This window comes from Gallus gallus, chromosome 20 (assembly GCF_016699485.2).
Source record: "Gallus gallus isolate bGalGal1 chromosome 20, bGalGal1.mat.broiler.GRCg7b, whole genome shotgun sequence".
Taxonomy (NCBI): Eukaryota; Metazoa; Chordata; class Aves; order Galliformes; family Phasianidae; genus Gallus; species Gallus gallus.
In genome coordinates, this window is record NC_052551.1 from 9,285,323 (window position 1) to 9,310,133 (window position 24,811).

The window sequence follows — 24,811 nt, forward strand, 5'->3', positions numbered from 1 at the left end:
CCCTCAGCAAAAAATTCCCTTTCTGGCAGAATTTTCTGTGAAGGAGGGCAGGCCACCCAGGGGAAAAGCAACCTGCAACACAGGCATTTCAGCATTTGTTTGGACCTTGTATTTCATTTTATTCCATCGCTTATTTTTCCAAATCGCTTTCCCCTTCTCCCTCTCTTACCACACTGCCCTGATGCTGACTTTCAGTCCTGGCGTTAAATCTTCCGTCACAAACTCACAGTTGCAGCTTTTGTTCTCATCGGGAATGTCTTCTCCAGGCAGGCTTGCTTCTGTGTTGGGAAAAGCAGGAATAGAAAGCAGTGTGTTAGCATTCTCCAGCCAGGTCAGGCAGGGAAAAGACCACTAAAATCAAGTCCAACTGCTGACCCATTTCCACCACGTCCTCAGGTGCCACATCTCCACATTTCCTGAACACTTCTAGGAATGGTGACCCCACCACCTCTCTGTGCAGCCTGTGCTACTGCATCCCTGCTCTTTTGGAGAAGAAATTTCCCCGAACACCCAACCTGGCCCTCCCCTGGTGCAACTCAAGTCCATCACCTCTCGTTCTGTTGCTGTTACCCAGGAGCAGAGGCCGAACCCCAACCTCCTTTCAGTCACTGTAGGGAGCTATGAGGTCCCCCTGAGCCTCCTCTGCTCTGGACTGAATCATCCCAGTTCTCTCAGCCCACTGATCCAGCCTGTCCAGATCCCTCTGTAGGACCTTCCTACCCTTGTGCAGATCAACACTTCATCCCAACTCAGTGTCATTTGCAAACCGACTGAGGGTGCATTCAATCTCCTCATTCAAATCATCAATAAAGATATTAAACAGAGCTGGCCCCAACACCAACCCCTGGGGAACACCACTAGCGTCAGGTCGCCAGCTGGACTTAACTCTGTTCGCCACCAAATAGTTCTGCTTAACAGGATTGCTTAACCTGCAGTGGTGAGGGAGAGGGATGGAGTTTGGGGTTCCCACAGAGCACCCCAAGGCCACACCTTCGGAGTTCTGCCGCGAAGCAGCTCCCTTGATGCGGAAAGCCTGCCGGGCTCTGCTGCGGTCTCCGAAGCTCCAGCTCTTGGGCACCTTGCTGGGGCTGTCCTCGATGCTCTGGTCAGCGCTGGGGGACCTCCGGATGCCCTGAGCCTGTGGAGAGCCTTTCCCTTTGGTGCCAGCACCGCGGGGACTGGAGAAGACACGATCTTTCAAACTGACCTTCTGACTGTTCAGAGAAACACGTTGAAACAAAGACAAAAAGGAGACAGCAGGAGGAGTCATTCTGGAAACCACGCAGTCCTTCCCCACCAGCCATTAGAAACCAAGAGCACTTCCAAGCAGCAGTGAGATGTAGTTTTGCTGTTGGCTTTTTAAAAATATATATATTTATTTCACTTCATCATTGCTTATATATTTTTTTATTTTTTTATTTTTTAAATAAAGCGTTGTAGAAATGTTTCCGCCGTAATGAGTGAAATGGGAATGATTTGTAAGAGAGAAAAAATAATGTGGACTTAAACAGAAGCCCCTCGTGGGATGCCAGGGCTGGCGGGACAGAATGACGTTAACGATGAGGTCATGAGTCCTTAAATCACTGATCGGCTCCGATCATGAGCGAGGAAGCTTCTCTTTCAAAACTGCCTTTCAAAGCCCTACGTCCAATAAGAGAACACCAAGAAAAAAGCCTTGGCCTTCAGTGTTTAACTTTACTTGGAAACACTCCATTCCTGGTGCTCAGACCTGCCCCTCCCCCTTCACTAGACTCTGTCTTTCCCCCTCCCAAAATAGGAGGTGCCCCTTCTATATCTTACAAAGAGTTCATCTCTGCCCAGTCACATATTTAAATACTGGAACACGCAACTCCTTTATAGCCTATGAAGATTCCATCTACAAGCTAACTACCACCTAGCTGCAGGTCTGCTATAGGCACCACCACCAGGAAAACGTACAGCCTCAAAATATGGCACCTAACTGCTGTTTTTCTATCAGAGCCCCATTCTGTTAACAAAGCAGAAAGATCACTCTGGAAGAAGAGATGATCTCACCGAGAAGCAGTCTGCTGAGCCAGCTTTCATTATGTTACACATTCTGAAATCGGTAATTAAAAGCTTCCATCCAAATGAAGAGGGCAAAATTCTCACACCAAAACTTCAAACCAAAAAGCGAGGATGAATCCTTATGAAAAGGCTTCAAGACAGCCTTGGGGGAGCCAAACTGCAAAGTTTGGGATGATCTGATATTCTCTGAATAGCAATTGCTTATTCAAGTATACAAATAGAGGTCGGACAACCAGTGCAAGGCATTTGTGCATGGAGCTCATATTTCATAAAGAGGCAGTGCAAAACTGAATGAAACCAAGGATAGCTTTTTCCAATACCACTGCAGCAGCCACTTACTGTGCTGCAAACGCTCGGCCTCCGTTTGCAGGCAGAACACTGCTGGAATTTTGATTTCCACACTGGGTTTCCAGGGCACCAACCAAAGGTCTGTTTTTCTCCTGTCTCTCCGCAGCACCACCTTGAAACTCAGAAGCAAACAGCCCTACTTTTCCTTCACACCCAGCACGAGGTCCTTTAACCAGAGCTTCTTTAACCAGAACTTCGCTGCTGATGTTTGAAGCAAAGCAAACCCCAGCTCCCTCCCCAGCTGCAGCACGAGACACGTGGCTTTGTCAGAAAAGGAAGAAGATGCGACTTCAAGACACGCAGGGAGCGGATTTGTTGAATAAGAAGGTGCTATTTTTACAAAGTCACTTCACATTGTGAGACACAGAACACAGACCTGGGCAGAAAGGTGCTCGGGCAGCAGTGCCCTGTGCAGGACGGGGCTGCAATCTCAGGTCGAGAGATGGAAACAAAACACATTCACGTCAAGTTTCAAGTAGAAAAGGCAGAATTAACCCAATTAATGAAAACCCAACATTTTTAAGTGAGTGAAACTGCATAGATCAGTAGAGGGGAATTCACGTCCAGCATGCGGCCCACCTGCAAAGTGCACCTGAAAGCCAGGGGCCCACAGATGCTCAGTGCAGCTGAAAGTCAGAGCAGAGCTGCGACCCCTCTGGGAGAAAGCGTGTGCCCCAACACCTTTCTGTTTGAAAGCCTCAATCCCCGATGCTACCAATGTCATCGTACACAGCCAAACGTCAAAAGCCAATTCCATGTTTCGTGCATGAGAAGCCAGATTGAAATGCTATTTGCCATTCGATCCTAAAAAGGCCAACTGGATTTTTGTTTCTGCACTGTAGCTGATTTTACAGAGGAACATTCCTGGGATCTACTGTGTTTCAGAAGTACCAATGCTTCGAACTACGTGGTCCTTTTTAAAAGAAGTTTTACACAAATGAGTCAGCAAAGCACCAACATTCAGCACTCAAAGCACCTCACTGAGCCGAGCAGGGCCTTTGCTTTGGGGCTCCTCTTCTGTACCCACGAAACAGTGTGAATGACTGAATGAAGTCCTCCTTCTGCCATGCAGTTTCGTGACTGGGAACAACCCCTGCAATCTGCATGCAAGCACAATCCCTGCAGAGCGGTGGGAAAGAGCCCAGGAGATACACACCCACACAGAGAGCTGCGAGCTGCCAGCCAGCCCAAGATCATGATCTTCAACCAGAAAGTCATGCACAGTGACACAGCATCCCAGAGAAGTGCTATTCAGGTGGAACTCAGGCAGATGGCAAATAGCTTCAGTTCAGCGGCCAGTGTGACATGAACATGGTGAAGCAGGAATCCAGCCCTACACAACACGAACCAGAGCTTGCAGGGACGATGGCTAAGAGCAGTGTGAGCACACAGCACTGCTTGTTCCAGGGGGAAGGGAGAGAAAATTGAGGCTTTCTGATAAGGGACTGCAGAAAGCCGTAACAGCAGCACAAGATGTGCTTTAATTCCAGGATCTTCACCGTAACTTTAGGTTGGCATTCATTAAAAGTGTATTCAATGTCCAAAAATAAATAAATAAAAAGGTTCCATTCTATCTCCAGGGAAGGTTTGCAAGACTTTCAGCTTTTGGCTTGAATTAAACAAAAGATACGAATGGAACTGACTTTTTCCCTGCTGCCAGATAGAAAAATGAGAGCCCATGCTGGATGAACATGTAAGGACCCACCCCAGGGGCAGGACCCACCGCAGCCCCAGCAGCCAACAGGAGGATGCTCAATGTTTTGGTGGGCTTTGTATTTAGGCTCAGTTGTGTCCAAAACCCTCAGCAAGAAAATGCATGAGAAGTGACCTTCAGATGAGCTGCCATCCATCCTCCAGGGGATGCTGGGGGCAGGAGCTCCTGCCCAAAACTCTCTGCCAGCAGGTTCAATCCACAGTCTTCTATGGTACTAAATCAGTAGCTTTCGAAATGTGGGTTATAACAATAGCAGTAATTTTGGATCAATGTAAATGATCACCTATAACTTCTTGCCATTGATTTTAAGCTATCCTTGGGCAATAGTTTCATTCTCTTGTTCCATTCTGCAGGAAGCAAACACTAGCCAAGCTAAGTTAGGCTGCCGTGGGCTCAGATCCATCACTGCATACAAGCTCAACCAGTAATTGGGCTCATTCTCCTGAAAAAGCTATGGCGAGGAGAAAGAGGCCATCTCTTGCTGGGAAATGAGGCTGTTTGTCAACCCAGAGCTTGTGCTGAGCTCATGGTATCTGAGAAGAGCCTGTTAAAAGCAGGCAGCAGAGCCCAGAGTGAATGATAGCCTTTGCAGATCACCGGGGGCTCCAGCAAGGAACACGTCTGTGTGTGCAATGCTTGCCACGGCTTGAGCAGAAATACCAGAGGAGCAGGCTCAAGCCTGACTCACACCTAGCAGTATCAGAAAAGCCATGGCAAAGGTGAATTCAGCTCCAAGAATGGAGTTTCTAGAAGCAGAGCACAAGGAAAACAGAACAAAACAAATGTCCAATGTCACGATGAGTAATAGAATAGAATTGAATCATTAAGGTTGGAAGAGACCTCTAAGATCACTTAAGTCCAACCGTCCACTTACCACCAATATTGCCCACTAAGCCATGTTGCTAAGTACAACATCTACCCTTTCCTTAGAGGCCTCCAAGGACAGTGACTGCCACTTCCCTAGGCAGGCTGTCCCAGTGCCTGACCACTCTTTCTGAGAAGAAATTCTTCTTAATATCCAATTTAAACATCCTCTGGCACAACTTGAGGCCATTCCCTCTTGTCCTATCAAAAAAAGGACTTAATCCCTCCTGTCTTCCTCATACAAAACCACAGTGTTAGACTCGGGTTGCAGGAGGTCACTGAAATGACAGCTGGGAAGGCTGGAACCACCACAAAGGGACATCAGCTCCAGCCACACGCCATTAACCTTGGAGCTGGCATTCTGCAGCATCTGCTGTACTGTCACCCCTCTCTTTCTAAAACAGGAAGGGTTTTTTCCCAAACTGATGCTGAGCACTGGCAAAAGCTGAACTGCACATGTCCTGTGCCTGCCAACAATTTGCCAGCTCAGCTGCTTTGCATTTCAGGAGCAGAGCAAAACAGCTAGATTGCATCTTTGAACCTGGCTGATTGCTTCTTATATAAGACTTTAAGAAACACTGCACCAGACCCACAGTCCGGCCAAAGGCTCTGCAGACTCCTTCCCTTCCCATCAGTGCATTTATTGACTAAAATCCTTGGTTCAGCACATTACAATGCCCCAGCTCCTGAGTTTTCTATTAATTTACCTACACTGAGAGTTCCCATGACTGTATTGCTGTTCGCTGCTATTTTGTTATGTGTATCCCAGGTTAAGGCTCCTTAGCACTCAGCCTTAGATGCACCAAAGCACCAGCATCTGCCCCTAGCAGTGTGCAGCCCCAGGGCTGAGCAATCCAGACATGAGAATTATTTTTACATCCCTCCAGGGTTAACCTATAGTCTTACTAAAGCACAGAGCGCACAACGCTATACTCAGGATGGATGCAGGCAGTAAAGATGCCCTTGTGGCTACTCCAAAATTCAAGACTCCTTTGGGACTGGAAGAAGCACAGTCCGTAATCCCCCTCTGCAGGGTGTTCAATAGATTGGGAAGATCCTGAGGTAACAATTTGTTTCATCCTCCCTTTCCCTCGCAGAACTCAAGATGGGGGAGATGAAATGAGGACCACAGCAGGAAAGAATTCAGTAGAAAATGGAGAAAAAACATATACTGGCTTTACCAATTCAAAATTCATGCCTAGAAAGACGTGCAAGGAAGACATGAAGATCAGAGTGGCTGATTTTCCAGAAAACAGAACCGGACACAGACAGGTGAGAGGACAGCATTACGAATATCACTGCTTGTTTTAACCATTGCCAAAACCAACCTGAGCGCTGAGCAATGGAAGGAGCCCTTCTCTGGGGGCAGTCCCTGCCTTACAGTTCGTCCTCCAAGGATAAAGCAACCTTACCTGGCAAATGCAAGCAGTATGGAAGGTAGGGTACATTTTCCAGCTGGACTATTAAGCAAATCTTTGCCTGTTTGTGCATCTGATGATCACCCAATACTGAAACCAGCCTTTTCAAGGATAAGCTTCGAGGAGTGCTGAAGTACCAACCAAACACACAGTGAGGCTAACTCAGAGATGCAGGCTGTTTACCCAGGAACTGCTATCATGAAACTAAACCATGCCCCCTGACTCTTCATTACCCATTCAGAGATGGGATTTACCGTGCTACTCCTGAGCTCCTGGTACACGCAAGGCTGAGGCATGCGTCTCACTTAGCCTCTAGTCTGACACAAAAGAAGAATAGCCAGCAAGGAAAAAAAAAAACACAGTAAGGAAGGAAAAGATACAAGTTGGAACAATCAATGGAGAAAATCAGAGATACACGTATTTTGTTTTTGTTTTTTTTTTAACTGTAGTTTGTTGGCTTTCTGAAGGAGACAGAGACTGGTGATTTTGAGAATTAAAATGGACTCCAAAAATAGCATGCAAAAATCCAGTTTCACAAACATGCTGCATCACTCAGTGCCACTCCTGGGCTTCCACCTGCCTGGCCTGGGGGGAAGAGCTGAGGGGGTTCCCCTGCCAGCATTCAAAGCATGCAAACTCTGGGCAATGGTAACTCGAGATGGTGCACGTTTGCTGCCAAAAGCAGTGTCTGGGACAGGGAGAGAGACTCCTCCAGTGCAGGTGTGAAAGTAGATCTATTGATACATGAGGAATATAATACAGATATCTGCGTGCCCTCATGGCTATCAGACAGGTGTACTAAGGGATGCTCGTTGGGAATTCTCTGAAGCCGCCTAGCACTTGTCAACTGGATGGAAACAATGAAATCACTGCTTGTACCAAATGCTCTGCTCTAGCTGTCTGTTCCCCACTGGATCTAGAAACAGAACCATTCACAAGGCCAACGTCAACACTAAGGAGAACTCGTATCCCTACATCTGGTGGGACAGGCTGAGATTAGTCCTCTAGCTGCGTAGTAGAGGTGCTAGATAGGCAAGCCATGGCTTCCAAAGGCCACATGACTAGGCAAGGTCAATTTGCAGTGTTCAGAGAGCCAAAGGAATGGTGATCAACTGAAGGTGGGAAGCTGGTATTTCTCATGCTAACATATTGCCGTTCAGTGCAATGTAATTTGCAAGGATTCTCTGGACGCTGAGGAGGGATGAAGCGATAGGGAGGAAGGGGTCTCAGCATTTTTTTTCTTAATTAATTTTGTTGTTGGTGTTGTTAAACTTCAGTTCCCGGCCTTCATCATTGCTGAGCAGCCACTGGCTTGCTAGCCCCGACCAAATTCCCCATCCTCATCTCTTTTTGCTCTGCACAGTGCGCAGACAAGGAAGCCTCTGATTTCTGAGCGGGCAATGGGGAGGCTCCTCCACCTTATTTTACTCATCTAGTACCTCTATTAAGCAGAGAAGTGATCAGAACGGGTGGTAGCAGGGTAGAGGGAGAATGAGCCGTGCAGCTTTTGATTAGTTCCGTGCGACGCATTTCCCGTGGTACCTAGAGTTTCCTGAGCAGCATCCGCATAGTGACTCTCTGCACGGTTTGCTTTTACTGGAAATGAGGGGAGAGTAAAAATTAGACCTAGAAGCAAATGCCAGACAGGAAACTTTTGATTACTGACTCTGGGTTTAAAGACAGGTGATCTGAGGGCCAGGTCCATGACAGGATTGTTATGCTTGAGCATTACATTAAAAAAAGAAACCAAGGGCATTTCTGGAATTTGCCTTGCTGTGGTCAGTAAATGCCATTATCAGACGTGACACATTCTGCATTGAATTGGTGGCATCAGTTCATCTGCAATTGAATGAATCCTGCAGGAAGACCTTTTTCAACTGCATTGGAAACAAAAAGCACTCTCCTCTTCCTCTAAATAGATTTTTTAAAAATACCATATTTGGATTATCTAAAGCATGGAGAGCCAAAAATTTAACTGGTTTTCGCCAGCAGCATCTGAAAGATTTGAATATATTTCTTTTTTTGTTTTTAATATATATATGTATCACCAAGAGCACTAATTAATCTGTGAATTATTTGCATTTCTCATACAGCTAATAGTATAAGGTTTAAGCCTGGCATTAAAAAAAAAATACACAGATTAAAACAGAGGGCGGTGCAGTCCCATATGGGAAGGCATCCGAACGTCAGCGCTCAGCACTGAGTTTTGCCCACTCCTTGGATGTCCCCTATCACTTCTGGGGAGCTCCTGGCTCCGTGGACCCATCCCAGTGCTGCCCACTGATCCCCCCCACCGCCATGGGGGTATTCATGCCATGGAGCAGCCCTCTGCCTGCGGCAGGGTGACGAGGTGGCCCTGCACACAGCCAAAGCTGATGTCCTGGCTGAGCTCATGGGCAGGCTGAGGGAGGGAAGGGCACAAAGCCCCACGCTCACATCAGCCTTGAGCTCAGCAGTGGGCACAGAAGGGACGTGCAGGAATTCCTCCCGCATCCCGCGCGAGCTCAGCCCTCTCCTTGTTGAGGGCTCACAATAGGACCCCCTGTCCCCAGGATGCCCCAGGAGCTCACAATGGGTCACCATGTCCCCATGGAGTGGTGGTGACAGTGGGGGCTGAGCATCGCGGCACGGCTGTGGGGCGCTGAGCATGCAGAGCCTCGGGGTCCCTACGGAAAGATGCAGTCCCTTCTGTGCAAATAATCCGCTCCCTGAAAGGCAACTGATTATTTCCAGATTACTGTCAGTCCCAGCATGAGTCTCTGCCACCAGTTTAACAGGTTAAAGTCAGCAACCCTGGGGTTGGCAAGAGCAGGGGTCCCCTGAGTCAACCAAAGGCATCCTCTAGTGCGTCCTAAAGCCTGAATCATAGCCCTGAGCAGAGCTATGGATGTAGTGTGTATCTCAGACAGACACGTACATACATTGATATAGAGAGATATACGCACAGATATACATACACATTACAGAGTGGCCCAGTCCAGCGTTCACTCAATACGATGGCCAAGATCTTGCTGAGTTCATCGGAGCTGGGGACAAACCACCTCTGAGGACAACCTTTGAAAGAGGTTCCTCTCATTGCCTACAGAACTTAACTCATGCTGGACAAAGTAATCTGACTTTCAGCTTCTCAGCTCCCTGGAATCCTTCTGTTTCTTTTTCTCTAATATTAACAGACTATTGTGATTATCCTGTTCATTCATTTTGAATTTCTTGCCCAACAAATCTGGTCATAGATGCTTTCAGATGTGTACCAAACCATCTGGAGCACACCTCTTCCACAAAAGCCTCTGCAGCCCTGACTAACCACCCGTCTGCCTTTTGAACGTTACAATCAGATGACAAAATCAACAGTGAATTTTCAACCTGACTAGCAGAGGAGCAATCAAATTCCCCCTTGCATGGCATTGGAGGGCTTGGATTTGTGACCCAGACCCTGTGGACTCAGAGGTGCCATTGGTGCAGAGCCCGAAGCGACTCTCAGTGGAGGAGGCTCTGTAAGCAGTTTTTTGTTTTTTGGTTTTTTTAAATAGGGAGGAAAATAGAAAGGTCAAAGGGGCCCATGGCATGTAGCAAAAGGCCAGCATCTGCTCTGTTCCTGGCAGCCCAACTCTGTGCCATGGGAGCTGAGCTCCTGTCCACTGCAGCAGGTCAGCATGTGGCTGCCCTGCGCTCGGAGACAGATGCAGAAAAGCTCATGGTGGAGAACAAAACAGAGATGACAGAGAAAGATCATAACCTGTCTCCCTGATGGCTGTCCCACTGTACGCCAAGACCCAACCAAAGGCCACTAGAATCATTCCAGGCGACCCCAATTCCCCGCCTCGCTGACCTGCTCACATCCCTGCACCCCCCCAGCTCAGGCTGCCGCTCTCCCAGTGCCATCTCAACAGAAATCAGCACAGCCACAGCAGCACTGAGGGCAGAAGGCAGAACTGTGAGACCCCAGGGGCTGGCCAGTCCTGCACAGCACATTCCCGCAAGCTGGGCCAGTATCTCCACTCTGACTTCAAATGCTGGAAGATGCAACACAGCAGAAAAGCCATTTCTGTGCTACTTGATCTAAGGATGTCCTGGTACTCTACTGGTTATGGATATAGGAAATCAGCCACTCCTACAAAGAGCTGCAATAGGAAGAAGATCCAGCTGTGCCCAGATCGGAGACTGGACATTTCGTTACTTCAATGGAAATGGAAAAGGGAAAATGCTTCACTTGCCAAAGCAGTAACAGAACAGTGCTGGGATCTGCTAGGAGAAGTGACTCAGCCAGGGAGTTTATAAAGTCATGATCACCAATGACAAAGCAGAGCTAGGGATACACCATTGGGTGGAATGGCAGAGGAGATGAGATTACTCCTGTAAGGACAGGGTGACGCACTGTGAATCAATGGGGCTGCTGGAAATCAAAGCAGGTGGGAGATTTGGGATGTCACGGTGAAAGTCCCAGAGACTTTCATTTGGGAAGCAGCTGATTTGGGGTCCCCTGAATATAGGGACTTCTGTGCAAAATGCCTTCCTGAGGTCTGAGATGTTATCAGAAGGAAAAGCGGGAGCAGGTAGAAGTGGTATTGTCCTAATAAAACAGAGATGGAAAGAGCTTCGACTCTGCCCTGGCAACTGAACTGAGAAAGTCCTCCACATATATGGCAGCCACAGACCCTCAGCTTTAGCACACCTGGGTTCAAAGTTTAGCATCTTCCATGGAAGAGCAATAACACACAGCACTGTTGAAGGAAATGGACACAGGAGCAGGAAAACAGCATTCGGAAATGACCCTGATGAAGGAGCCATATATATATATAGTAAGAACTACTTTCGATAAGGACAGTGAAAGGCTATTTTTACTTCTTTGTGTGGCATAAGGTTAAGAAAGCATTGTAGGAATTGAACAGGAAAAAACCTGCAACCTCTGTGAAGAAATACTCTATCATTTAACTTATTGTGCTAACTGGTGAAAATGAGGGCTGCAAGAGGACAGAGATGGCTGCAGAAGGAAGACCAGTACCTGGGACCACATGAAGGACAGTGGTCCTCGCAGTTCTCCAGCTATGGAGCTGCTGGGGTTGAGCAGGGATTTCTTGTGACAATGCAGTCCCAGATACCAAGGGCAGGTGGCCAAGATTTCAGCCTTGCTCTGCTCCCAGAGAGCATTTCCCTGCTTTAATCAAGTTGAAGGGAGGCTGCCTTTGTTCTCACTGCACCAACTGGGGCCCTGAGTAGGAAAAAAGAGAAATTCTGGCTCGTTGAAACATGATCTTGATGATTTGATTTATTTGGCAGGGAGTGGATGGAGTGCTATGGAGGTTCTGCTTGCAAAGAAAAAGCTCAAATGAAAGACAGGAAAAAAAAGAGGAGCGGGGGGATAAAGGAAGGAAGGATGAAATTTCTTTCCTTTAGTTGGCACTATATCTGCACAGACATCTTTGGTTGGATTTTGTGCTGGGAGAAAATTAGTTTCTGGCCTCTGATAAGCTAAAAGGCACTGCAGAAAGTTCCATCTGCAAAATGCCAGGCTCTAGTCATACTACTAAAATGCATTTTCCAGTATTTACAATATTTAAGCTAAGTTTTGAGATATGGGATGGAAGACCTGAAAGCCAAGCAGATGATCTCCACAGATCACCAGTTTTCCATTCTGCTCCTTAAGAAAAATTAAATAAATATGGAGATTCAGTCCCAAAATTACTTCTGTAAGAACTAGGGGAAAAAAAAAAAAAAAAAAAAAAAAAAAAAGGAAAAATCTCCAGAATTCAATAGTCTGAGAAGGACGAAAAGTCTCCCAAAAGCATCCCAAACACCAGCCCCATTGCTTTCCCTGGGACATAGGAAGCGATAGAAACTTTCCCTCAGGTCAGATTTTTGGCTGGCCTTGGAAGGTGCTCACCACGTCCAGAGGGCACCCAGCGGAGCACGCTCTGCACGTGAAGGGAAGCAGGGCAGGGACTGGGCATCATTCAGAGGGCAAGGCAGGGCTGGGCTGTTTCTGCCATGCAGCTCAGTGCCGTGCCAGAGAGCCCTTCCATGCCTGGGAGATGCCACCTCGGTGACACGGCGATGGCTTTGTGCCCAAAGTCACCTCCATGTTGGATGGTGGCGGCACAGACAAAGCAACACCACCATTGGCACACCTCAAGCCCCTCTCACACCATTCCAGCTACAACTCCAGCAACGAAAGGAAAAAAAAAAAGCAGCGTCAACCAAAGCCCTGCTGTCACCCCAAATTAAGGTCTGCAGCCCTACCCACTGCTGTCCCTCTGCCCTACAGCCTCACTATCCTCATAGCCACCCAGGCAGACTGCAAGGAAGAGATGATTTAAGGTCCAGCATTACACGTAGATACATTGGACTGCCACAGCACAGAAAAAGCACGCTAATACCTAGGATGCTTCCCTCGATGGCGCCACGACATGGTACACACACATACACACACACAGATCTACAGGTAATGCATGGGGATGGTGTGTTGGCAGTGATACAGACCTTGGCGATGGTTCGGGCTGCTGCTCTTTCCTTTAAACAGAAGCAATAGTACATTAGCATGGTGTCAGGTGGCAACAGATGTTGCTGCTTCACTGTTAAAACATAACGAAAAGACAATACCAAACAGTACAACTAAGTGGAAGTTGTGGACAGAAGAGAGGGAAAGGAGCACTTAATTCCTGGAGTTTCTGTCCTGAACAGGAGATCACTGGAGACTCACACGACCTCAGAGAAGACACATACAACGCACAGGGCTGAAGAACTGCTCCCAACCCATCCTTGTGCCTATGCATGACTCAGACACCCCAGGGCCGTGTGATGTGGGTGAGCACAAAGGAGGACTTCTGTGTGCTCAGGGTGCAGCTCCTCCTTCCTTTGGAATTGCACATCCCCGAGTGATTTCTGTACACAGGGGAAGGTTTGGAGTGTCTCCTGGGTGCCTGGGGTACCTGCTTTTCTACCCTGGCCAGTGGGAAAAAACTGGGAAGGGGTACAGACCCCTCCTCCATCTCAGTCATCCTTTCTGCCATTGGCAAAAGCTCTATGGAAGGAGTGGGGACCACACTTCTTGCATGCAGTTTCCCACTGAGACCTCAAACCACTTGGCTGCACTGAAAAAAACATGGACCTTGAGGACAAAGTAAGGTGAGCACTTGCAAAAGGACAGGCACAACAGCACAAGCCAATCTATGGCCACACTAGAGAAGTTTCCCTTTTACTGACCAACAGCTTGGTGGCATTTCCCTGCAGCAACAAGGAAAACTTATCCTGCCTTCAGCTATTCACACCTTCTTCACACCAGGCTGAATGAACAGCCTCACCCATGCAGATCCAGAAGAGAGTGAGCAGACAGTGAATATCAGCAGCATAAAGGTCTGCATCCCCTGGCACCAGGCACCAGCTGGATGTTGGGGGTGGGGGGCAAACTGGATCGAAGAGGCTAAAAAAACGCCTTCAGCCTCTTGCTCTGTGCTCAGCCCAGCCCCAGCCTCAGACATTCACACTCAATCTGCAGTCTGACCCACCCATGGGTCTCCAGATCCCTGTGCTCTGCGGGGTCACAGTCCAGGCAGGTGCCGTCCCACCCACCACTCACCAGCTCAGCATCCCCAGGGCTCTGCACTGCCCCTGTCACCAAACGGGGTGGCCTACCTTGCTTGAAATACATGAAATGACCCCTCCTGAATACAGACTGAAGCTGCAGGATGCCTGGCCTTCTAGGGCAATAGTTGCTATCTCACCAGAGCAAATTTAGCAGGCGTGAGGTGGTGCTTCTGGCTGACTGAGAGCCTCACCCAGAGGATAAGCAGAGCTGTGCTAAGCAGGATGGCTTCCAAACAGCAGGATGCTCACAGCAACGCTGCAAGTCTGACCCACCACTGCCACGTGCTGTGCTCCAGCTCAGCAGGATCTGTGATCTTTGTAACCTGTTCATGGAGCTACGGGAATCTGGGACATGGTGCTTCAATCAGGGGCGAGAGCAAAAGGGAGCGTCCTTTTGCTTTTTCTCACCACTAAATCCTGCCTGCTCTCAGGGAAAGATGGAGGGTAGGGAATGAATTAGCACATCGTGGGCCCGAGCGTCCCCTGAGGGCGGTGAGGAACAGGAAGGTCAGAGGCAAACCGGGAACACCACCTTGAGCTGACCCTCTGAAAGTACCACTTTGCATTCTCAGCCAAGCGCTGTAACATTACTCCAGAGACAAATTAGGCTGAAGAAATGCATGGGCAGCATGGAAGAGGGGCGGGAAGGAGATTGCTGAGCAACCCGTGGGGATCGGCTGCCAACACCTCTCACATCTTCAAGGTTGCCGACACGCAAAAGGCAGGAATGGGGGGGAAAAAAAAACACAAGAAAATAAAATATGCAGTGAAGAAGTGTGAGCTTTCCGAGCTCTCCTAACTCTGTTGCTAACCTGAATGTCAGTCCCGACTTGCTCTTCAGGTTCCTCAGGAGCTCCAGCTGGTTCAGAGGTGGGATGAGTCTACAGGGAGAGAAAAGAAGAGTGTTAACGTTTGGGCAGAGCTGACCCCAGAGCCTCCTCTCCCGGAAGCTTTGCCTGCTGTCTCCTCATTTCACCATAGCTCAATGCCACTGACTGCAATGGGGACAGCTGGGGCAGGAAGGGGGCATCACCCACTGCTCCCAAAATGACCCATAGCAGGGTGGTGGGAAAAGACTGGGACAGCAAGAGAGAGAGAAACTGTCTGCTTCACCGCACTCCTGACCATCAGAGCCTGGCAGCGTTTCTGGGCAGCACGGGGGTGTTGTGGCAGGAGGTTTGCTGGGTGGCAGGTGGAGAGATGCTCCTGTGCTGAAGACAAATGGAGAAACTCAGCCCTGCTGCTCTCAGGCTGTGTGAGATGTATGCAGGGAGCAGCAATCCAGGAAAGGCAGAGTGCTGCTGGGTGAAGATCCCAACGTTCCCTACTGCCTGCAGATGATTTTGCCCCCAGAAGAGGCATAGCCCTGTATGATGGCCTTCTGGATCAGGTAGGAACCAGGGCTTTCCTTTGTTTCTCAGGCTCACTCCATGGCTTGCTGCAAGCTCTGTTCTTGGCCACCAGCACGTATTGCTGAAGGGCTACATGTCATGGCTGTGCTATAGGGTGCAAAGTGAGCACATAAGCTGTTTCCAGTTGTGCTTTTGACAAGGATAGGGCCATAGCCCAAAGAGGCACAGCTCGCAGGAGGGGTCTGGTCATTCATACTGGGAAAGGAGCCACAGGGGCTTTGATGGAAGCAGAATCTGCTCAAACTGCCCTAAACTGCAGCTGAAGACTGGAAGGTAAAGGGAAGGAATAGGGCTGTTGACGGATTTTAAGCCATTAAGAGACCAATAGGCTCACAGTTTTCCTCTAACTGAAATAAAGAACAACTGGAAAAGCCCTTCCTCTGCACGCACAAATCCCATACTCAGAAACATGGCTGATCAGCAGAACAGATTCAGCGTTCACAAAACTGAGGCAATCAAAAAATGTTCCAATCTTAAAGACGGAGGAAAGAGTAAAAATAGGGCTGAAAAATTTGGCTCTGCTCCCCAGTGCAGCTCTGCTCACTTCCACCCGGAGGAAGAGCATGTCCTGAGTAGGTGAATTAATGATCTTCCTCATTTGAGGCGTCAGGTTGAGGCTGACCTTGGTGCACTGGAGCAGTGTGCAAGTGCTGGGCTGTCACCTCCGTGCAAACCCACCACAGCATTTGCAGATTGATGCCAAGACAGGAGAAAGAGGTGCATAAAATCAAGCACAAAGTGTATTGCTAAATGAAAAGTGTATTCAGCACTTAATGCTGAGTGCTCAACTGTTCTTTAGAATCATGGAATATCCCAAGTTGAAAGGGACCCATAAGGATCATAGAACCCAACTCCTCCTCCTTCATGGAGGTCTCCTCTTCAAAGAGCTCCACAGGGAAACAACCCCAATTTCTCCAGCCAGGATCACAAATGCAAGGCTCTGATGCAAGTCACAGAGCCGAAGACTTCATCAGCTCACTGAGTGGAAGGATTTTGGGTCCCTGTTCACTAAATGGCAGGATTCAAGGCCTCAGGAGGACCCTTCCCTTTGCATTAGCCCACTACCCACAGTCTGCACTGTGCTGAAGGTGACAACCTCGTGGGGCAGCAGAGATGCTGACATAAGCAACCACCCACAGAGATTCACTGCTGCTGCAGTAGGTGTGGGCACAGTGCACGTGTGGTGGAGAAAAGAATGCTGTGCTGAAAAGACGGTTAATAAAAATGGGCATCAACTCAGTCCCATATAGACCCCAAAAGTGATCCAAACTGACTGCTCAGTCTAACCTGCCCTTACAAAAGCAGCCTGGGAAACTGCTCTGTGTCGCATCACTTCACCAGGACCTCAAAGGGAAGCCTGCTGCCTCAAGGCTCATGTGTGCTTTTCTCTCTCTCCTCCAGGTCCTCATGCCACTTGGTTGGCAAGGGAAGTGTGTTTTGGAGAAGGGGAGCTGGGTGAGGTCAGCAGCCCATACCACCACCATAACACCCAACTGCAACCCATCACCTCCCAGTACCACACATAGAAACACCACACTGACTCCATTCCCCAAGCCAAAGGGAAGGTCCAATTGCTTTTCCTGGTAGCACAGACAACATTCAAGCATTTGGGGGACAGTGGGGACATCATGCCTCCGGCCAGGACATCACTGAGACCCCACAGTACGAGGAGGGGGGGCAGCAGCACACAACAGAGCACAGGAGCACACACACGCACACACACACACACAGATAGTGATGATTTGTTTGAACAGCCCCAGTATGAGCAATGAGGGAGGGGGTGATGAGGAGATGGATAACGTGATGAGGACTAAAATGAGTCTCCATGCTGTGCTGGAGTTCTACAAGGAGCTGGTTATCACGCTCACCATGACTTTGTCTCCAGTCTAAGTCATTCCTCATAACAGGGAATACTTATGAGACTTATGAAATATGTTATGATAAGAGCTGGAGTGGAAGCATCGTGTTCTTATTTCACTTCCAGCAGTAGAAAAATGCCCAGCTCTTAAAGCAGGCTGCTGCACTGCACAGCACTAACGTGCACTCAATCACACACTTCCAATCACGGATGCAATTTGCTGTAAATTAACCACACAAAGTGGTAAGTGTGATTTAGTAAGGCAGCAAAACTCTCATCCATGAGAACTGGAACCAGATTTGCAAATCGGGCACTAAATCACACCTGTGTTAATGCACCTAGTGAGGATTTAAACTGTTCTAAGAACAGAGCTTGGCCCACAGTCTCCAAACGTAAGCCATTAATTCCACATCTTCAAATATTGACTTTACTGCACCTTCAGGTACCCATCTCATATAAAATATGCCTATCATCTGAAAAACCTGCTCTCTTCTGCAGAACCTGAGATAATATTGTTTGTAATAAATCTCACTCCAGCCACATGCACGTCTGTTTGATTGGATTGAAAGGTCAGCTCTCAGAAGGAACAACTGGGACTAATAACTGCTTGGCTCCGGGTCAGTTACAGAAGGAAAAAAAAAACAAGCCGTAATTACCCTGATGAGATGGGACACTCATTTTCCAAGCATCACACTGAATTACTGAGAGAAATCGTGAGCGATCACTTTGGCTTAGCACACTGCATTTGATATCCCATTCTCCTTAAAAAACAGGCACAGCCACTGCTGCAATTTTATTCTGCACTACCACCAATGTGTCCCGTGGTGCCACCAACACCACTCACACCAGCAAGGACAGCAGGCTCAGTGATACCCACGGGGCACAGCTCCTACAGCACTGAGATAACAGATATACTGATGGATGGGAAAAGAGGAATGGGGAAAGGGCAACACACACGAGTGATGGGAGAGGGGAAATGGAAGCATGAATGGGGAGGTATTCTTGCTAAGGGTTGTATGATTGGGAGGAAGTTGGTAAGACCATCAAGAAATCATTGTTAATAAAGCAAGCTTATCAAGCACTCTCCCATTCTCCTTCCTTAAATCATCATTTTGGCGGACAGTTTCCCAACACTTGTGCAAACCAATAGCTAAAACATGTATGGAGGCACACGGAGTTAGTTGGCAGGCAGCGGGATGGGAGGTCTGGTTTGGGCTTTTGCTCATTCCTTTGAAAAAAAAAAACAGCCTAATCTTCAGAGCTTTCTGGGTTTGTTTGTTTTTTTTTTTTTTAGTTAAAGGCTTTGCATGTTACAGTCCCAAACGAAGAACAAGGAGTGACATGACACATGGTTCAGAGTCACATGCACGTCATACCTGGAGGCACCGTACGTTTGCGTTTGCGTGCTTTTCAAGAGTTTTCACCAAAGAAAACCAAAGGGATAAGAGAAAGGAAAAAAAAAAATGGAGGGAGGGAGAAAAGAAACAGAACAAAGAAAATTAGCACATGAACCAAGTGCACTCTGGGAGCAGGTGTGCTGGGACCAGGCTGCGGCTGAGCACCAGTGCGGGCTGAGCTCGCTCCCTGCTCCTTGCACCACTGCCACCCATGAGACAGGCTGCTGGCGCCTCACTCCCAAAGCAAACGGGCACTGTGGGGCAGGGAAAACGCAGGGGGGTTCTGAGAGATCTTCAAGGAGGAATCCACAGCCCTCAGTGCCACCAGCCAGAGGCTCCTTGGACCTGGAGGATGGCTTCAAGGAGCTCCAGTGCCTACTGAAATGTGACATTTCAGTAGACATTGGTCTACTTTTTAGTGCAAATATATGAACATAGCTGAGAACAATATCCTGTTCTCTTGAGTGATAATAGAGTAATTTGGGGGGTTTTGTTGTTGTTTGGTTTGGGTTGTTGGTTTTTTGTTACTGTTGTTGTTGGTTTTGTTTTTTATAGAGGTGCCAGATCTACATTGTGGATTTGCTTTACCACATTTTGAATTTCAACATCCAAGCTGAGACGCTCTCAGAGCCCACCTTATTTTCTCCAGCAGAGAGAAACCAGCATTCCTGCAGTGCTCTGAGTGATGCTCTGGGCACACACATGCTCCTTCAAGTCATGGCTACCAATTTTCCCCACCAAACAGCCCCTCTTTTCAAAGGTGCCTTGGGAAGAGACGTAAGCTCAAGTCATGGGGCTCCTGCTAGGAGGAACAAGAAACCCAATGTTGAGCAGAAAAGGTGCTCAGGCAGCAGTGACTGCAGCTCACCTCTGGCAGAGGGGATGCTGTGTCCCCCTACCCAGTTCCCAACCACAGCGTGCAGCTCAGCTGCATGCAGCAGCCAACACCATGGCAATGGGCTCAGGGTGCAGCTGTTGATGCACACCAGTTGGCTTGGAGAAGTGGGTAGGAAGGGTAGATGGGCAGAGTGAGAGATGGAAGCGGCAGCCAGAACATACAGTTACCCCCTTTTTAAATTAGGGGACAAGTATTTCGAATGATTTCAGTTGAACACATCCAAACCAGACTCAAAAAGAAGTTCACCACTTGCTTGGTAAAAAACAAAGAGCTGAAGCCATCAGGGCTCACCTCCCAGGTGATGATCAGGTTGCCTGTGCATGGACAGCAATTGGAGTTTTAGGGTGAAGCTGAGAGAGCACAGAGCCCTGTGCCCAAGGAAGTGCTGGATGCTCTCATCATGCCAAAGGGTGCCCCTGTATGTCTGGCTGTATGCTAAGTTTGGGATTTCCAAGAGCAGTATAACCATGACCAAGCCCACTGAAGCCAACGTCAGCGTTGTGTACTTTGCAGAGGGCTTTGGGCCAGGTCCTCCTCCCCTCGGCAGCTGGTCCCAACCAATGCAGAGGTGGGACAGAGAGAGTTGGATGAGTGGGTTTTAATGCTATTGGGAAACAGTTTGGTTCTGTTTCATTGAGTTGTTGTTTTGTTTTTTTTCTTAAAGCAGTTCATAAGTATCTTTAGGGAACAACCGATCAGGCACACACTGGGAATGAATCCAACGACAACTTACTGACCATGACAACGTGAATTCCAACAGGCTTCTAAGATGGATTAACGGGCTGGCTAACACTTCAAACACGGACTAATGCTTGCCCTGAGAAATGCATTAGAATGGCTAAGAGGCACCAGTAACACAGAAAACACAGAGGGATTTTGCATCAGCATTGGCACAACCCAGAGCTGGACAACAGCTCTGCACCACAAGGAGTGAGAGCACAAGGAGCCCTATCGTGCCCCAAAAAACCCTCACAAAGCTGCAGGAATATCCAACCAACACCACCCAGAGAGATCTGGGCAGTCTCAAAACACACCAGAGAGGGAATACACAGCACTGCCCAGGAAGGAAAAGGAAAGGGGAAGGGAGAAAGGAGAACAGGGAAGAGGAAAGGGAAATTGGAACCAAGGCCAAATGCACCTGGGGACAGCACCAGGGCAGCCCAGAGGGACAGAAGAGTGCTGAAAGGCAGAAGGACCATTAGAGCCCGGCAAGAGCAGCATGAATTGCTGCACACAGGGCAAGGCAGCATTTACCTAGGTCCAGGGCAGCTTGGAGTCTTCACACCTGGGCACGGCACTGTCACAACACAACGCAACTACCCCGGGCGTGGAGAAATAAAGGTGAAAAGAAGAGCACGTACATACACACAGAGATGAAAAGAAAAAAAAAAATAACAGGGAAATTAAAATTGAGTCCAAAAGAAACACAAAATGAAACATAGCAAAAACAAATGAACTTTGAAAGAAAAGACACGTTCTGGCTCTTAAATGCGGAAATCAATATATTTTTTTTAAACTTAAATAAATAAAAAGTTTAAATGAATAAAAACTGAAAAGAACAATAAAACTCTACATCCAGGTAGCAAACACGGAGCATTGGCACCACGAGGCAGGCAGCACAAGGAGGAGGTACCTGTACATGGGGACGGTGACGGTGCGCTCGTAGTACTGCCACGTGGAGTGCAGGTCTGTGCGGGACAGGTTGGTGGCATAGAACCTCCATGCAGCCTAGGAGAAGACAGGGTGGGATGGAGATGCAGGCTGGGTTTCATAAACCTCTACCAACACCAATTCTCTGGTATCTGTGGGTCTGACGTTTTGCCTTCTCCTTGATGAGAGACAGATTTGGGGCGCTACCATGATGCCACCGACCCATTTGGCATGTGACGCATTTGGGGTGTGACCATGGTGCCAACGATCCACTTGACATGTGACACATTTGGGGTGCTACCATGATGCTACCGACCCATTTGGCATGTGACACATTTGGGGTGTGACCACAGAGCCAATGATCCATTTGACATGTGACACATTTGGGGTGCTACCATGATGCCAGTGATCCATTTGGCACATGACACATTGGGGCTACTACATGATGCCACTGATCACAGCTAAAGATGCTGCAGGTACCAGGCACTCTCTGTCAGGAGCGCTGCTGCTGTGCATTGGGGAGCTACAAAATTTGGAGAGAAGGGAGCAGGGGAGTGTAAAACCACTCTAACTGCAAATCTCCAAGCTACCCACCAAGGCCAGCCTTCTGTGCAGACATCTGTTAGCATGAAGAAAATGCTCCCAATTGTAACTTGGTATCAGTATAAATATTCTCTTTGGAAAAGAACATATAATTGGTGAAACAGACTGTCCCAGTGTATTTGTCTCACTGTGCTGGGCTGAGTTTTGTTCCTTTTCTCCCCCATACTGCCTTTCACATATGCTGCATCCCTATGGCTGCCTTCCTGGCATTTGTTCCCAGACAAGCCCAGCCACCAGCTGCTGTCTCACACTTCAGGCATGCAGCACTGTTTTTCTCCTCCCCTGCTCCTAGAAGTCCATTTAGACCTCAGCATCAGGAGGATGCAGCCCAGAGGCTCCCAGCTCCTAACCTGAATCAGGCCTGCTGCTGGGTTGCGTCTCTTCTCAAAGTGCTTTTGCCGATGCTGCTCCTGAACCTTCAGAGCAAATCCCGAACCTAAAATGCCCTGGGGAAAAGAATGAAATTGTGCAGTTAGCAGGTGTTAGGCAAGCTTTGAGAGGTTGCAGCCAGCTTTCCTTCCAAAGCTTTGTTCTGTCTCATTTTTGCTTCAAACGCATGAGGAAAGGAGCAAAGAGCCCTCAACCAAGGCAGCCCCAAATGTGGGCTTTGCTGGTGCTTCCTGCTTTGTTAAAAGTAGCTGATAAAATACAGAACATCCATATCACACAAGCGTGCAGCACATTATCCCTATGGGGGAAAATCAGATGCGTGCAATGCTGCAATAGGGAGCAGGGTGATTTACTGAAATGGCACAGCCACCCCTAGGAACAGCAGCAGGAATATGGTTTCACTTCAATAAACATTTTCCATCCCATTTGTGAAGAACTACATCCACATTTTCGATCCTGTTTGTTCACGTGCACCATGGCTGTCCACGTGGGGATTCCCCTCCACTATTTTGTTGTTCTTTGGTTATTTTTTTGGATTCAGAAGCAGCCTAGCAGTTGAAGTTGGCAGTTCCTCAGGCACACGAAACCACAGGTTGGCCACAAGGTAATTGTTCAGCCCCCCCCACTGCCCACCCAGCCCACACTCACGGCAGGGAGAGCGAAGAAGGAAACACCGATGAGCGTGAAGGTTGCAGCCAGCAGCCGCCCATTCCAGGTCTGGGGGTACTTGTCCCCATAGCCGATGGTGGTCAGGGTGATCTGCAAGAGGAAAGCCCTGGCCCTCAGTCACACAGCTTTCTACTGGAAATCACGTGGCTTGGGTTGGAAAAGACCTTAAAGCCCACCCAGCTCCAACCACTACCATGCGCGGGGACACCTCCCATAGAGCAGGCTGCACAGGGCCCATTCATGACCATGGGCACCTCCAGGGATGGGGCACCCAAAACTCTCTGGGCAGCAATGCCACAGCCTCACCACCCTCCAGGTAAAGAATTTTCTTCTACCATCTGATCCAACTCTCCTCTATTTTAGTTTAAAATCATCCCCGCACGCCTTGTCCTATCACTATCTCCCCATGTAAAAACTGCTCTCCATCATTTTTTTAATAAGTACTAAAATAAAACACTAAAATAAATAAATAAATAAAATGAAGTAAAGCAATGTCACCACAATTCCCTGAGCAGATGGTGGGGAGCGGACAAGCTCAGGAACCATCCCACCTTCAACACATCTCAAAAGAAATCAAGGTTATTTGCACACATAAAGAGCCGATGCCGTTTATTGCCCATTTTCCCAGCAGTGCTTATTAGCCAGCCTCCCTTCCTACTTAAAAACAGCACATTAGCCCAACAGGCTGCTTTGTACAACCTAATTTAGAGGTATTTTTCCCCTCCTCAGTATTAATGTAATGCACCAAGAGAGGCTGGCAAGCTGTCATGTGTGTTTTGGGGAAGGAGCTGAGAGATTTGCTGGAAACAAAGAACCCTTGAGATTTAAACTGCAGTAAAAGGTGATTTTTCCTGCTTCAGTCCATGAACCTCACAAATGGGGAATGCTGGGCACTCCATCAAGAACTGGGGAAGAGTTTGGAAAGCCTGGGACACACAGGACAGGGAGGACTGGCATGATGGGGACATCCTCATGGAGACTTCTGCCCAAAGGACCCACGGTCCCTGACTCACAGCCCCAAGGACAGAGCTGTGGAGGAGTCCCTGTATCACAGACATGCTGTCAGAAACCTAACGCCTTCAGTCTGGAGCAAAGCTGTTTTAATCAAATGGAAGCCCAATCCCAAAGCACCGTTTAATAGCACCCACTAAAAGCCCTATCAATTAGCTGCCATTTTGACAAAGCATTTAGTAAAATGCGTCTAGGTGGCTATTCCATGCTGAAACACTGAGCTGAAGCAACATTCACTCCTTAATCACTGCAAAGTTGGGTTATAATTTATTACGATTTATGGAGACAACTGCAAGGATCTGGAGCCACCAAGGCGAAATCAGGATACAAACTCCTGAAACCAACAGCTGATTTGTTCTGCTCATTTCTTAGCACGTCTGTATCGGACATGTGAGCTGGACAATGACAAAATCTGCTCATTTTAAGGAGGCTGAAATGTCACTGTCAGATGGACAGGAGCAACACTGTGTGCTGCACCAACACGTCCTGAAATGGGGAACGAGGTGGGAAGCTCTGCACGTGGCTCTCCAGCCTGGGAAGGGACAGCTCTGCCCATGGCTTTCCCCATGCTGAGCTCTGATCGGGGCCACCAGCTTTCCCCCATTGTTTATTTCCCAGTTATGTCAAATTGGGCTTTGTTTTTATTTTCTGTCATAACCAAGGGGCTTGAAAAGTAATTCACTGCCTTAACAGCGTTTCATTCCCTTTATTGAAGAAGAGGAGCTGCTTGATCAGCCGATTCCTCCCCAAGCCTGTTATTGGGATTTGATCAGATCTGGGATTTTCATTACATGCTCTGTAATCAAGGCCAAACCAGCGCTGCAGTGCCAGAGCAGAAGAACAATAATGCAAGGAGATTAGAACGTCATTAATTCTCCCTTTGTTAATCGAGTAATCCAATAATTCCCACGCACACACGGAGCAAACTGAAAGTATTGCCCTTTCTTCTTTT

The 24,811-nt window shown here is 48.2% G+C and overlaps 1 protein-coding gene across 13 annotated transcripts in view; it reads right to left on the minus strand.

Annotated features, from left to right (window-relative positions):
- The window catches only part of KCNQ2 (potassium voltage-gated channel subfamily Q member 2), a 67,401-nt gene that overhangs the window by 19,345 nt on the left and 23,245 nt on the right, over positions 1–24,811 (minus strand). For 3 of the 13 annotated variants that reach the window (XR_005841278.2, XM_001233466.6, XM_040650955.1), the window contains exons 6-13: positions 22,828–22,938; positions 22,140–22,235; positions 21,170–21,264; positions 18,618–18,647; positions 14,784–14,852; positions 12,868–12,897; positions 991–1,214; positions 170–278 (exon numbers count right to left, since the gene is read on the minus strand). Coding sequence is in view for 11 of the 13 variants with exons in the window: in XM_001233466.6 (XP_001233467.2) it covers positions 170–278; positions 991–1,214; positions 12,868–12,897; positions 14,784–14,852; positions 18,618–18,647; positions 21,170–21,264; positions 22,140–22,235; positions 22,828–22,938 (764 nt within the window). In the remaining 2 variants the exon portion in view is untranslated. The other 10 variants (XM_015296640.4, XM_004947101.4, XM_001233488.6 and 7 more) reach the window with 8 other exon arrangements.